The sequence below is a fragment of the Haplochromis burtoni genome, unplaced genomic scaffold (assembly GCF_018398535.1).
Source record: "Haplochromis burtoni strain Fernald_Lab_line unplaced genomic scaffold, NCSU_Asbu1 Contig_200, whole genome shotgun sequence".
Taxonomy (NCBI): Eukaryota; Metazoa; Chordata; class Actinopteri; order Cichliformes; family Cichlidae; genus Haplochromis; species Haplochromis burtoni.
In genome coordinates, this window is record NW_024582561.1 from 1038869 (window position 1) to 1053310 (window position 14442).

Genomic DNA, 14442 nt, shown 5'->3' on the forward strand with positions numbered 1-14442 from the left:
TTGTTGAGCTGTAATGGGATGTTCCAGCCTGCTGTCTGTGCGCGCTGCCCGAGTCCGAGCTGTCGCTTTAAGACAGCGATAGCTTTGTGTCTCATTAATTCAATGTACAGCGACGCGTTAGCGGAGAAACATTATTAGACTGCCCTGCCCGCACAGAGAGGAGAGGAGAGGAGGGGGAGCTGAACGGAGCTGTGCGCGGTGACAGAGCCGGGTTTAAAGCAACAAAGGAAGAAGAAAAAACACCTCAAGTTGTTACTGCCGCTAAAGAAATAAAGATGAAAACATCCTGAGGATGGGCTGCACACGTTTGGATTAAAAGTCTGCATCATCGCGCACTTGAAGGAGGATTTTCACCACCAACTGGAGTAAAGGAAAAGAAAATAGATCCAATCAAAGGAGGCGGACAGAAGATCTGAAAGCATGTCGTCAGAAAAGCACGGTGAGGCGTTTTAATTGTCTGAAGCACGAAGGCAGATCCAGGGCATCGGCCTATATATATATGTGTGTGTGTTTTGGTTTTTTCTAGTTTGCTGTCATCTGCGCTTTTCCCAGCTGCCCCCTTGTCAACCTCTCCATCCGCTTTTGCTTCTGCTGTGTCTACAAGATGATGCACCGCTGTGTGGGTGCAGCTTTGGTGGGGGTTGGAAAAAATAACCGCAGGGCCGTGGAGACTTTAAACTAATATCATCAGACTTTCTGTGTGTATCTGCTGAATTTATTTCTTTTACATTTAGTTTGTTTTCATGTTCAGATTTTCTTCACTGAAGTGAGCTTTCACATCCTTCCTGGACTCCCTGTTCCCTATTTTTCCTCCCCTCTGTTATATATGTCTCACATCATTACGCACGGGCCTACGTACATCTCTCCTGACTATAGACAGGATGTGGGTGTCCTTTGCGCGTGCACGCCTTTAACGACCATTTATTGCTCGTGAACCCGAGCCTCTCTTCCACAGACATACACACACTTTAATCCTTCCACTTTCTAATATTTTAGAATTTGAAGCACCAGTTACTGATGTTGCTGGTGAACTGCATCTTTCCTCTTAAAAATATTCAAATAAACAGTAAAACAAAGTAGACGATGACACCTGATCTTGCCTCAGGAGGTGTGAAGAGCATAATGTGGATCCGGCTGTAAACGTGACCGCTGTCTTGTGCTTTAATCAGATCTGAGAGGCTATAATTAAACAATGGATGGACATCTGCTGATGCTCAGAAGACACTCATGGGAATGCAAAACCATTAAAATACAGCAGGGACGTTAATGTGTTCAGCTAAATGGATGTACAGGTATTCGTTAACTGTTCCAAGCTTCTAAGTAGCAAATGCCTCAAGAAGAGACTATTACAGGCATTTTGCTGATGACAGACGGACTCGGTTTTAGTTCTAACTCGAGGGCAGCATCACATTCAGGTGTGCCACTGCCACAGCTCTGTGCATGCTTCTGGGTGAATCATCAAACATTAACGTGGCCAGTCACACCTGAGCTTTTCCCACAGCTCAAAATGTCTCAGGTTGTAACTCAACAGAGAAAATCAATATTTCTGATTAGGTGTGTTTGACGGCTTCTGGTCAGTAAAATCTGCAGCTGTGGGCGCTGCAGATTGACTGCGACCTTAAAGGGACACTTTACCCCAAATCAGACATATCCTACCTCGGGCCTTAACCTGCTGTTTATTGATCTCAGCTGTTTTTAGTGTGACTTTTTATGATATCGGCACCAAACCAGCTCAGAAATGCTCACTTTACTTGGAATAAAATGCAACCAAGTGGAAGATAGATGGATGCTACAGATTCAACTGTTTTATGTCCCAGTGATCACTGAGATTAAGGCAAATTTAAACTTTACTGGCCAAGCAAGAGTCCAGGGATGTTTCAAGATGGCTGCTGAGCTGTGAGACGTTACAGCTGATCTGAGAGAGGAAGCCATGAATGTTTAAATGCTGTCACTCTGTCACGAGCCTTGCCTGGACAGGCTGACACTTTCATGCAGCTGGCTGGAGTAGTTTGGGAGTTTCCGCATGAAACTGCTCACATCAAGATTTTCTTTTTGAGTAACCTGGTCATTATTTCTGTGAAGAGGTGCTGCTGCTGGGTTTTTCCCAATACAGGCTGTTTTTTTTAGCATGTTGAGTACCACAAGGCAGTACTTTACTTCCATTATATCCAAGAGAAGAGGAGCATTTCTGCACCTGATCCCTTAAAAAACTGGGCAGCACGTGCCAAAACAACTGAGATGGATAAATTAGATCTACATTTGATTTTGAGGTGAACTGTCCCTTTAATGTTTAAGCATTACAGTTTAATGGAAAGGGGGAAAATCAATATGTATTTGATTAAAAAACTATTGATCTATAATGATGGCTAGAATTGGATCAGTAGCAGACAACTTGCTTAAGACAGTGATCTATTCCTGGACAGAATTCAAACATTAAGGCAGAAAATGGAAGAGATTTAATTAAAAAGAAACATTATCATTATTTATTCAGTGAAATAACAGAAGAAAATGTGTATTTTAGCTTAAATCTGTTGTTGAAGTGATGACAAAACACTGCGCGTGATTGCATTTTGCAGAGTATTGACGAGCGATTAAATTAACTGCTCGGCTTGAGTGTGCCCACAGTTTTATTTCTCTCATCTGGATGCAGGTCGTTGCGCTATTAAGATCTTTATCATAAAGAAGAAAATAATGTGACGTCTCATGTTATTTTATATGGAATTCAAGTTATAATTGCCAAAGATGCTGCGCACACACACACACTCTGATATATTTTCTGCTCATCACGTGATGACCTTTCAAAGGTGTCTTCCTCCTCGCGCTCGCTCCTTTCCCCTCTGTCTCTTTCTGGTCCACTTCCTGCTTGTGACAGGGTTGGGGCCTCTTACGTAAAACCGGTCCCCCGAGCGCACAAGTCGTCATCCCTCATCACCCAGCTTCTCTCCCGCTCGCTGACACTGCCTCCTGCTCTCCTTCTTCATGTCTCATCAAATCCTCCCTCTTCTATTCCTCCATCCATCTCCATTCTTTTTTTTTTCTCCTTTTCTTCCTCCTCATGTCCCTGTCAACTTGGATTATCTCAGCCACCTCCCCGCTTCGACAACGCAACACCCTCTCAGTTGTTTTCAGTGTTAAGCAAACACAAAGGGAGCAGAGGTGTGAGCATTAAAGTGTTCAGACGTCCAGAAGCAGACAGATGCTTCGGGACGTGTTTCTCGACACCTGAAATGCCAAATTTCTGCTGCTAATAAACTTCTTTGTGAAGGATAAGCAGAGAAAAAGGCCTTTCTTCTTTTCCTTTGCCGGCAGTGTAAATGCCAATCACTGTCATCATTAGCCTGCGCAGGTTGGAAATGTCAGGCTTTGTAGCTGCTTTTTTAAGTCTTGCTGAAGAGCTGTGCTCCGTGTAATTGTTTTTTTCTCTCCTCCTCGGCAGTGAAATAAGACATATTAGAGCCAACATGCAAACACACGTGTAGCCGTGCTCGAGTTAGATAACACGCTCTCGCTCTTACATCTGTTTCTTTTATTGTTCTTCCTCTGCCTTGTCTATTTCTGACTGCTCACCTACCTTTCCTCATCTTTCCTCCCTCTTCCACTCTCAGGGCTCGATGACTCTGGCCGTCAGACCATGCAGCCTCCTCCGTACCTGCCCGGCCCACAGGACCCCAACATGCCCCAGCACCCCAACATGCCTCCCGCGCCGGGCACCCAGCCCAACTACCCTCCTCCGCCTCCTCCTCCGGGTTCAGAGGGATACCTCCAAGAAACTCAGTTCCAGTGTGCCCCGATGGGGCCTCCGGGAGCCCCGCAGGGCTACACTGTCCAGACCCAGGCTCCGGGAGGCACCATGGCGCACCCTCCTGTGGGATACCTCCACCCGGGCTACCCGCTTCAGCTGCAGCCGTGCACAGCTTACGTTCCCGTCTACCCCATGGCATCGGTGAGTGAGACACAGCCTTGAAAGATTTCACAGCTCTGGCAGCAGGCTGCAGCAGAATTAAACCTCCACACTTCTTTCCGGCTCGTTTAAAATTGTCCATAATTCACTCCTCAGTAAGATCCACTAAATGTCATTCGATGCTTATTATGCAGGGAATCAAACGTTCTTCTATTATCTCAGGGGCTTGTCTCTATCTTCAGAGAAAATGCGCATTTTGTGAAGTAATTTGCTCATTTTCTGCTTCGTTTGTGGCACCTGCTGTTGCGTCAATTAGCTGGACATTTATTAATCGAACGATGTCTCTTTTTTTCCCCACATAATCAGCAATAAATGTCGCAAAGCTCAGTCAGAAAAAGGAAAATTACAAACCTTCTGATTTGTTCCAGTGAGCATGTCTTTATTTATCAGGCTCGTGTCCCACCAGCCCACAAAGAGCCTCTCGTATGATTTTAAATATCTTTAATGATGATGAATGATCATTTTTAATGATTAATGATGCACACAGCAGTGTTTTGAATAAGCTCTTTGGTGTTGCTTTCATTTCATTAATTTTGCAGGCTCAGACAGGGACGTAAACATGCAGGCTAATTCTGCACGTTGTTGCATTATTAGGCTGAAGTAATTTGCATTGATTGTCCTTGTACTTATATAAAAGCGTAGGACATTTTTCAGGCTAGAGGACATGTGGTTTCATTTTTGTGTGCAGCTGACAGTGTTTGTTTGATTCTCATAACAATCGAGATATTTCTCTGAGCTTTGAGCCTGACGGGTGAAATCGGTACTTCGTGGTAAAGTGTGCTTAAAGTGAAAGATCGTCTGGAAGCCACACATAAATTATAATACATGAAAGCTGACGTGTCAGTTAATTAATATCAATGTAATCAGTTAACCCACATTACATAAATTATACTGCTTTTTTTACACTCTAATACATAACTGAGTGCGTCACTGAGGTGGAATATAAATGCCAATACAATATTCGTACATTAGAGGAGCCGTAAGTTTGAAAAATGAGTCACAGAGCAGCAGTTCAAGCCACTAAAATTAATTGATTTGGCAGATTTCAAATCAATTCATATACAAAACAGCAACAACAAAAAAGAAAGCAAATCTTTTGTTGCTGAACGTCATTGTAAAGCTTTTTTTAAAAATAATTTGTGCACAAATCTTTCATAAACAAGACAATTAGATTTTAAGAGAAGCTAATTTTGCATAAAGAGATCCATATTTTTTTCTTTGGGCTTTGCTGCTGCTTTTGCACAGACACACGATCAGCAGGAATAACTGGCTGCGCAGGAGATGTCCTTCACAACAGACGATGCCGATGCGTAAGAGCATCTTATGACACTCAAGCTCGGATCTGGGTTGCAAAATACTGTGAAATCATTAGAGGAGCATTATTCCAAATTATCAAGACAATAATTTGCGTGCATGAAATTAAAAATGTCCCCACAAGGGACATCAGGGGCTCTGCAGAACAAAGGAAGTGCAGTACAGCTGTAAACTAACAATATAGTTGATGACTGCAGGGAGGAACTAAAACATGTGCAGCACTAAATAAGTTTAAACTGAAGTTAAAGGCCAGTACTTGTAGGTGGAGGAGGGTTGAAGGACAAGTAGAGCTGCTTCTCTCTGTATTGTTCAGTTTCTACTGTTTTTCTGAGGCTCATTTTTCAAAAATAAAACATAAATTTCATAAATTTAGCATCTCTGACAGATGGGGATATTTGAGGGGTCAGAGGATGATAAATATTAAATCTTTTCCTGTTTTTCTAATTCTGCAGCAGAGTTTTACCTCTCCAGGTCTCATCTCACTGTCCTGGGAGCTTCGGAGTATTCTAATATATTAATAACAGCAATGACAGGAATGAGACCATTTGAGCAGACGACATAAATCCTTGGTTGAACTATTAAGCTTCAACATCATGTATTATAAAGACCAATCTGTACTCTTTGCCCATTCATTGTTGCTGGAGAACACAGTGGATTTTTGAACTACAGCCACACGTTCGTCCACGTTAATACACGTTTATATTTTACCCTGAACTAACATCAAAGTTGTAAAACGAGGCCTCGGAAAGAGACTGTGAATCATCAGACATCTGAAAGTGTAGCTGTCCAGCTTCCCGTCGGTAATTTCTTAAAAGCAGCGTGGGTTTGAATGCGAGGAGAATAATATCGAGAGCAAAATCTGCACTGCAGCACAAAATCACAAAATCCTTTTCCTTTTTTTTTTCTTTTTTTTAAGTGTATTTCTGTCTGGCCTGCTGAGCTGATAAACATGCACAGCTCAAGCAGAGCGAATTGTGATGCGTTTCTTGCATCTAATTGAAAAAAACCCCCAAGTACTGAACATAATTTTTAATCCCGACAGGCTGAAAGCGGCACTGCACTCTGATATCTCGTCTCACAGCTAATGGTAATTACAGATATGACTGTACGGTGCAGTGCAGTCACGTCTCAGCTCCGCAGGTGGTTTAAAATAAAGCTAAAATTGTCCACTTGGCATAGAGAGCTAATGTTCAGTGCCTCCGCGCCACGATTAGGTCGCCTCCAACGTCTCGTCCAACTGTGAGAAATTCATTTAAATTAAAAATGAGACAATCAAAAATCCGAATGCCCCCTCTGACACCAGCGATCCTAGCAGGCTCTGCTTCCTGCTGCCCGGCTGCTGTGCCCTTCTTCACTCACATTAGCGTGTTCCTCTGTGTTTTGGTGTGGAAAGAGCTTTGCAAGCTGCTGGACTGTTTTAAAAGCACCGCTCTCCATCTTCTCCTCCTCTCTCTCTCTGTTCAGGGTCAGCCCTACATGCCGGCTGGAGGAACTCACCCGGGGATCCCACCGGGCCAGATTCACCCCATGCAAATGCCACCGAGCATCACCCTAATGGACCGCCGACCGCCGCACGACTACCTGCCCATCGCAGTGCTCACCACCGTCTGCTGCTTCTGGCCAACAGGCATCATTGCGATCATCAAAGCAGTGCAGGTTAATGCTGCTTCATAGTCTCCTTTTCATCTGTGGCTTTCATATCGATATAATATCTCCTTTACAGATGACTTTGCGATGAATTTTCACTTTAAAGCCATTTTATTTGCAGACGCAGACGCTCCCATTTAAAATGATAAATGATAGAAATCCTGCAGTTTTTCTTGTCGTCCTGTAAAATAAGACAAAAACTTTCAGTGACTTAAAGCTCTTTCTTTGCACATTAAAACAAGACTCTATAAAATCAATATTTAAGAGAATATTTTACTTCCAGTAATTTCTCAATAATTTCTAGAAACAGCCGAGCCGTGTGGTTCTCAGTAAGCAGAGCAGGTATCTTTCTTACATTTAAATGTTTCATATTATCATACAAATTGTAATATTTGATAAGCAGAGAAAATACAAAATGACGTTTTTTAAATTATGATTTTATTGATTGAGGGATAAAAAGCTATCCAAATTTATTTACATGCCCTACAGTTTTTGAAAGTTGAGTTAAATTTTAGCTAGCCTTCCTGAAGAAGGATAAAAGATCTCAAAAAGTAACACATTATGCCACAGTCTGAAGTAACACACCTGAGAAACAAAGTCACTGACATCTATCAGTCTGGAATGGGTTACAAAGCCATTTCAAATGTTTTGGGACTCCAGTGAACCACGGTGAGAGCCACTGTATACAAATGGAGTAACAGGAGTGTCCAGCCTACCTAAATTACTCCAAGAGCAAATCGACGAATCATCCAGGAGGTCACAAAAGAACCAGAACAACATCTAAAGAGCTGCAGGCCTCACTTTTCTCAGTTAAGGTCAGAGTTCAACAGTAAGAAAGAGACTGGACAAAAATGGGAGAGTAACATGGTAGGGTGCTGGTCTGGGGCTGGGTTGCCTCTTCTGGACTCTGGGCTTGCTGTAATTGATCAAACTGCTGTCTACCAGAAAATCTTGAAAATCATCAGTTTACACCCTGAAGCTCAAGTTTACTTCGGTTATGCAGCATGAGCCAAAACAACCCAGAAAGTTCACCTCTGAATAGCTCAGAAATAAACAAAATGAAGGTTTTGGAATGGCTGAGTCAAAGTCTGGATTTAAAACGATTGACATGCTTTGGCATGACCTTAAACGGGCTGTTTGTGGTGGAAAACGCTTCGATCTGGCTGAATAAAAGCAATTTTGTGAAGAAAAGTGGGACAAGATTCCTACACAGTGATATGAAAGTCTTACCACCAAGCATCACACACACTTGATTAAAGTTCCTGCTGCCAAAACCAGGTATTAGGTATAGGGTGCAGGTAGGTTTAGCTAACCTTTTCCCTTAATAAATGAAATCAGAAATGTAATTTTATATTTACTCAGGGTATCTTTGTCTAATTTTCAAAGTTGTTTGATGGTCTGACACATGTAAGTGGGACAAATATGCAAAAAACTAAGTATTTAGGAAGGAGCCAAATACATTTTGTGGAATTATTTTAAGCTCTGAAAGACTACACATTTGTTGATAAGCGAACAGCTCAGTAAAGGCAACAGCAGAACTGCGTATCTATGGCTTTGACATGTGTAGGTTATTGAATGTGACAGAAACTACAGTTTTCCTCAGACCTCCACGTCAAAATGTCCAAATTTACAGCAGAACTACATCATTGTGTGAAAAATCTGTGGTACATCTACTGCGGTGGTCCTGTGGGAGGTAATTGTCAAGTAGGGGTCGATTATGCCGCTAGCTGTTTGTTGAGCTTCGCTTCACCTTATTCACGTCACTGAATTGGACCTCTGAACTGTGTTTATGGTAGTTTTAAAAATTGACTTGTACCTTTATGCGATTAATTTTAAGGACAACCAAAAAAAACCCTGGATTTCACTTTTACCGACTCGCTACTACTGAAATATGTCACTGCAGGTTTCCGAAAAATAAAACGGCAAAGGCAGTTAAGCAAAAGGGTGCCTACATCCATCTTTTATCTACAGTTTGTAGGGGATGTGTCACTTGTTGCTCTCTTGTGTATTTTCAGTAGTTTTTGGGGCAACACTGGAGCCCTTAGTCGCAGAAGAATGAGATACTTCACACTTTGTGACACTACAAATGAGAAAACTAAATTATCTCAAGCCTTGACATATATTTTGGAAAGCAACTCTTGTAAAATGGCACATATATAAAGGTTTTCAGGCAAAATTATTTTATCTTTATCTTTTTAATGGGTTGTGAATTAAAAGAAAAAAAGCCTTCCAGCTGCATGTGACTGTCAGGAAAGATCATTCATCCCTTGACTGTTTGTGTCAAAACAGGCTGTGGCTCTTTCTTCCTGCCAAGATAGGATCTGAAATACAGAAAACGACGTGGCTATGAATTTACCAACTGCAAACCAGGAGCCAGTATTTTGTGATTCATAATCATACAAAAAAAAAAAAGCAGATGGAAGATGTTACTTTGTGGATTCACTGATGTCACCTCTACATAATCTGCATCAGCAGGCGCAGTTTTTTTTTTTTTTTTAAATGCTGTTTTTCTGTGCAGGTGGTGTAAAGTTAGAGCTCCGTCTGGTGACTTTCATACTTTTATGTTGCTCTGTTGTTTATCTAATGGCAGACTGTGCTGACCAACACGCACTCAACAGACCACATCATTACATAACTGCACCATTGTCAGTGCAACGGGACAGAATGGATTTTTTCCTCTGGGCCTGCTCAGCTGGCTGTGCGCTGAGCTGATCTGACAGGGCATGGACCCACCGGTCTGAGCTCTATATGATGTTATAGGGTGTTACTGCACATTCAGCCTGTGCTGCAGTGAAATCGATCCATTCATGCTGTTTCAGACTCTCTCCTGCTCCCACTCGTGTATCTGCTTGTTACGTAACACCTTTTCGAATTTCTCCTCCCTCCTTCTCACTTAGGTGCGTACGGCGATAGCCAGAGGGGACATGGTGACGGCGGAAATAGCCTCCCGTGAGGCGCGCAACTTCTCCTTCATCAGTCTGGCGGTTGGCATCGCCTCCATTGTGCTGTGCACCATCCTCACCGTGGTAGTCATCATAGCATCGCAGCACCACGATGACGACTGGGAGCCGTAACTCCACTATTAAGTCCTGCTGGGAAATCATGGCCTGTATTAGCTAGCTAACTCTCAATCATTATGAGGATGTAGAAGCATTAAAAAAAATGCACTCAAAACTGCTGCTGGCCCTCTGCATACAGCCACACACACACAGCTCTGACCTAACCTGCCGCCATCACACACTCACAACCAACCACAGCTGTCGTCCAAATGCAAACAGCTGTCAAACGAGGCCCAGCTTTGCTGTTATCACAGCGGCCGCTTAATATTTACACCTAGATATGAGCTGCAGGAGGGAAACAAAGCTCCTTGCATTAACAATTCATGTGATGCTGATTAATTTATACGTCCTTCACTGATGTGTTTGGATGAGAGGATAGGCCGCTGTGTGTGTGTTACATATTTTAGCAGCAAAATTGACCAAGTGGCGACCCCCACAGTTGATGAAATTTCAGATGCCTCATTTAAAAAAAAAGAAAAAAGGTTTATTTAGCATATTTAAGTCTCGCTGGTGCAGATATACATGTGTTCTCTTCTTTATGCGTGCCATGTGGAAGCAGTGTTGATTTGCAGTGTAGAAGTGTCAGAGGGGATAGTCGATGTACATTTATAACATGCCAAATGCAGACTGGACTGACCAATCAGAGTATATATTTCTGTTTATGTATTATATCGACACTTATCTGTTTAAAATTATACTATATGAACTATGTGTTATTTATTTATAATCTGAAATTTATTCATTTATCCAGTATTTACCCATGCATCGACTTTGTCTGCTATAATTTGCAGTATATCGCTGTTTTATTGAATTTGTCGGACTGATTGAATTGGCCTGAATTTGATATCTTACCACTATGATATTGCACTTTGTAGTAACAGGACGAGATGATGCAGCTGCTTACATTTATAGTTTTTACAGTGCATGAATATAAATCTAAGCTAATGGGCTTTTAGTGCAAAAAAAAAAATGCTGCTGCTCTTGGGAACATTTCCCTGAAATAAATGTGTGCTGAAGTATTTTTCAAGATGTCAAAGAAGCTACTGTCAAAACAAGAAAAGGAGACAACTTAGATGATAAGTCTTTAAATATTAGGTTTGCGAATATAGCATTTTAGAAGTGTGTTAGCCTTTTTTGTGTTGCACATCTCTTGCTATTTAATCTTTAAAACACTTTTTATGAGACTTAGTGAAAAATTAGAAGAATGAGGCAACATAATCCTGCATGTCATCCTTAGTTTGTTTCCATTTCTCTTAAATACTAAGGCTAGAAGTGTGGCTCCTTTAATTTTATCTACAGAGTTTGTTTTCATGCAATTCTGTGGCTCCACCGTTACTGTGTAAACTATAAAGTCAGGTTTCCGGGGTGGTAAAATGAATGTTTCTAGTGTGAGAGAGAGGAAAACTTAATGCCTGTGTTCTATTGTAGCACTTTCAGCTCTATCATATTACCTTAGATGAACCTATGACTCTCTCATACTCTCTTTCTCCTCTTAGGAGTTATTGGACCTATTAACATATCTCTGTTGATCCCTAGGACGACAATATTCCAAAAAAAAGTTTTATAAAAATATTAACACAATAGGGAAAGTTTATAATTTGATAATTACCTAACAGTTTTAATATTATTATTTATATATTGTTTAACACATTGAAAAACATTTATATTGATATTTTTAATCTGAGACAGGAATTTAACCCACAATAATTACTTATTTTACAAATCCCATGTTATTCAATCCTTTTAGGTACATTTTATTTATTCTGTTGCATGTAAAATGTAAGTAACAGGAATAAAACAATAACAATTTGAAGCTGGAACAAAAAAGAACACTAAACCTAAACAGGCTGCTAATCGCTAACACTGTCGTTGTTTTGAAACTGCTTTAACAAGTTAAGATTAAAAATGCTATGTGACTCCCAAACATGTTAGAGGAGTTGTGTTTTAGCATTTAAAATGGATCAGCATTTTAGAGAATGAAATATCTTTCCTGTAGAGAGTTTTACTACCTGTGGCCTTGAGATATTAGCTTAGCTAGCTTAGCATAAAACCTGGAAAAGAGCGGGAAACTGCTAGCTATGTCCAATTGTTTCAAAATCTGCCTTTAAGCATCTCTAAATTTATTTTTACACTTTCTTCTTGTATTATATATAGTAAATAGATGTAATGTTCTAAGTATTAAGCCTTAGAGATGCTAATAAGTGTATTTTTTATTATATTTTGGACTTAGCTAAATTAGCTCCCCCTCAGTGCTAAAATATGAGCGTCAGTATTCTCATCTCATCTTGTCTCATTCTCTGCAGGAGAGTTAAATAAATGTGTCTCCCAAAATGTCAAAGTAGTTTCTAAGCAGGAATAAAAATAAAATTTTCCTCTTAAGACTCACATTTTCTTTTCCCAGTGCAAATACAAGCCCAGTCAGTATGGTGACACTGAATTAAAATCAGTGTTAAATGAAACACAGGGCTGTTTAGTATTATAATTGCACAGAAGGCTCTGGCAGTGAGTGTGCTGACTGAATGGAGTCACTCCTAGTTTGTCTGCTGCTCGGCTGCATCTTCGTATGCAATCCTTTCTGATGGGATGAACTGCAGCTGTTGGCGCTACAGCTGGGATGTGTGTTCCTTATTTCCTTTTCATTTCTCTGTTTTGTTTTTCGGCTTGTAAATGCAGCGGGTTGCTTGTTCAAAGAGCCAAAAATTACCGTGTACATGTGGTTCTCTTGGGGTTTATTATTTTAATTATGTTCATGGCTGTGCTGCACATGCATTGGTTGTTTCTGACTTCAGTTGTTTGAGTAATGAATAAAACAATAATTTTGAGCTGTGAACAAGAAATCGACGAAGACAGCGTCTCATTCTTTGGGTCTGTATTTCACCTCTCCATCCTCTCGGTCTCTATGGCATCTCCTCTCTCCCTCATCACTAGGATGCTATTTATAGTTGCCCCGGTTTTCTGCCTCTCTCTGTCTCTTTTTTCCTTCCTCTGTCAGAACATGGACTACAGTGTCTCTTGCTATCTTCTGTTTAATCACAGGATGTGCTGCAGGTTTTGGGCTCTGCACATTAAAATTAATAAACCTTCCTTAACTGTTTTACTGTATAAACATGTAAAATCATATCACATCGGTCACTTTCATGTTGTTTCCTGGCCATCTTTTTTTTTTGCCTCTTTGGTCCGGAATGGATGAAAAAAAACCTCATTATCAAACCCACAGTTATCGAAAACACGATTAATAATTATAAATGGATCTTTTCCCCTCTGGAACCACCACAAGGTTGATTTCACTCCCTTTCCACACCATTAAGTCTTTGGACAGTATTTTTTTGTCGTTTTGTCACCACAGTGGACGTTAAATCCTAGAATCAAGATGTGATTGAAGTGCAGACTTTCAGCTTTAGGTCAAAGGGTTTAACTGAGCTATTTTCATATGTTCAAAAGTAAATGGACAAATGACTGACAAACAGTTTAAAGGCCAGGCGAGACCTGAGTTCAAGTGACTTACAAATAAAAATATTTAGCATTAAAGCATTACTGACCAAGGTTGTTAGCATTAGGTGATCCACCCTCTCAATTCAATTCAGTTTTATTTATATAGCACCAAATCACAATAATGGTTGCCTCAAGGTGCTTTATATTGTAAGCTAAAGACAATTATGGTAAATTTAGGTTCCAAACAAGCAACAACTGTTGTTGTAAATAAAAGTAAAAGCACGAAAAAAGTGAAAGCAGTGTCTGTATGTGAGTTTTGGGGACCCCTGATCTCTCAGTGTATATACAGTCCTGTGGTTCCCCTTAGTCGCTGTCTGAACCAGTATGCTTCTGGGTTTCCCCGACTTTACTTTCAACCTAAATAGTGCAGATCTCAAAGCAGATTTCAGCTCCTTCATTTCACTAACCTGACCGCGAGAAACCAAAAGAGTTACAGACTTGGAGAATGAGTGGGTGAAAAGGAGGGCTGTGACTGAAACGCACCATCTGCTGGCATAAAATAAAGACTTAGATGAGTTAGTGAATGGATCAGAAGTAAGCTAACATTTAAAATGAACTGAATAGAATGAACAATTTACCCAAGAAAATAAGTACATTGCATGCCCTCATTATCTAGTGGGGACTTATTCAATTAGTTCCTTTCTCTTGAGACCAGAAAGTAACGTAAGTCACCCAAATATTTTATCACCTCCCCTTTTGTTGTTCCTTCCCAGACTTATGCGTTCTTTCCCGTCAGTTTCTGTGTTCATGAACTGCTTTTATGTACATATGTCTGTCAGGCCCCCCTCACATAAAGTCCATAAATAGTCCTCATTTGAAGATTTCTTACATTTTAGAAAACAGGTCACTTTTTTCCAGTGGTAGTTTTCATGCCTTTTTATTTGTTCACTGGTCCGTTTCTTTTCTTCAATAACACTACTATAATTAATTGCGCACATAGTTATTGATATTGCACCAGTTTAAAAATGT

General features: G+C 40.7%; 1 protein-coding gene across 1 annotated transcript; it reads left to right on the top strand.

The window, feature by feature from the left end:
- The first annotated feature begins 63 nt into the window (after nucleotides 1-63).
- On the top strand, nucleotides 64-12818 carry prrt1 (proline-rich transmembrane protein 1). The gene is made up of 4 exons (XM_005936257.3): nucleotides 64-439; nucleotides 3606-3943; nucleotides 6740-6931; nucleotides 9820-12818. The coding sequence occupies exons 1-4, from the start codon at nucleotides 421-423 to the stop codon at nucleotides 9994-9996; spliced, it is 726 nt and encodes a 241-aa protein (XP_005936319.1). The 5' UTR covers nucleotides 64-420; the 3' UTR covers nucleotides 9997-12818.
- Nucleotides 12819-14442: the final 1624 nt, after the last annotated feature.

What these genes read in the sequence shown, in the direction of transcription:
- prrt1 (XM_005936257.3), top strand. An exon ending in CCGTCTACCCCATGGCATCG is followed by an intron (nt 3,944 to 6,739) that starts GTGAGTGAGACA and finishes CTCTCTGTTCAG; the next exon opens with GGTCAGCCCTACATGCCGGC. An exon ending in CGATCATCAAAGCAGTGCAG is followed by an intron (nt 6,932 to 9,819) that starts GTTAATGCTGCT and finishes CTTCTCACTTAG; the next exon opens with GTGCGTACGGCGATAGCCAG.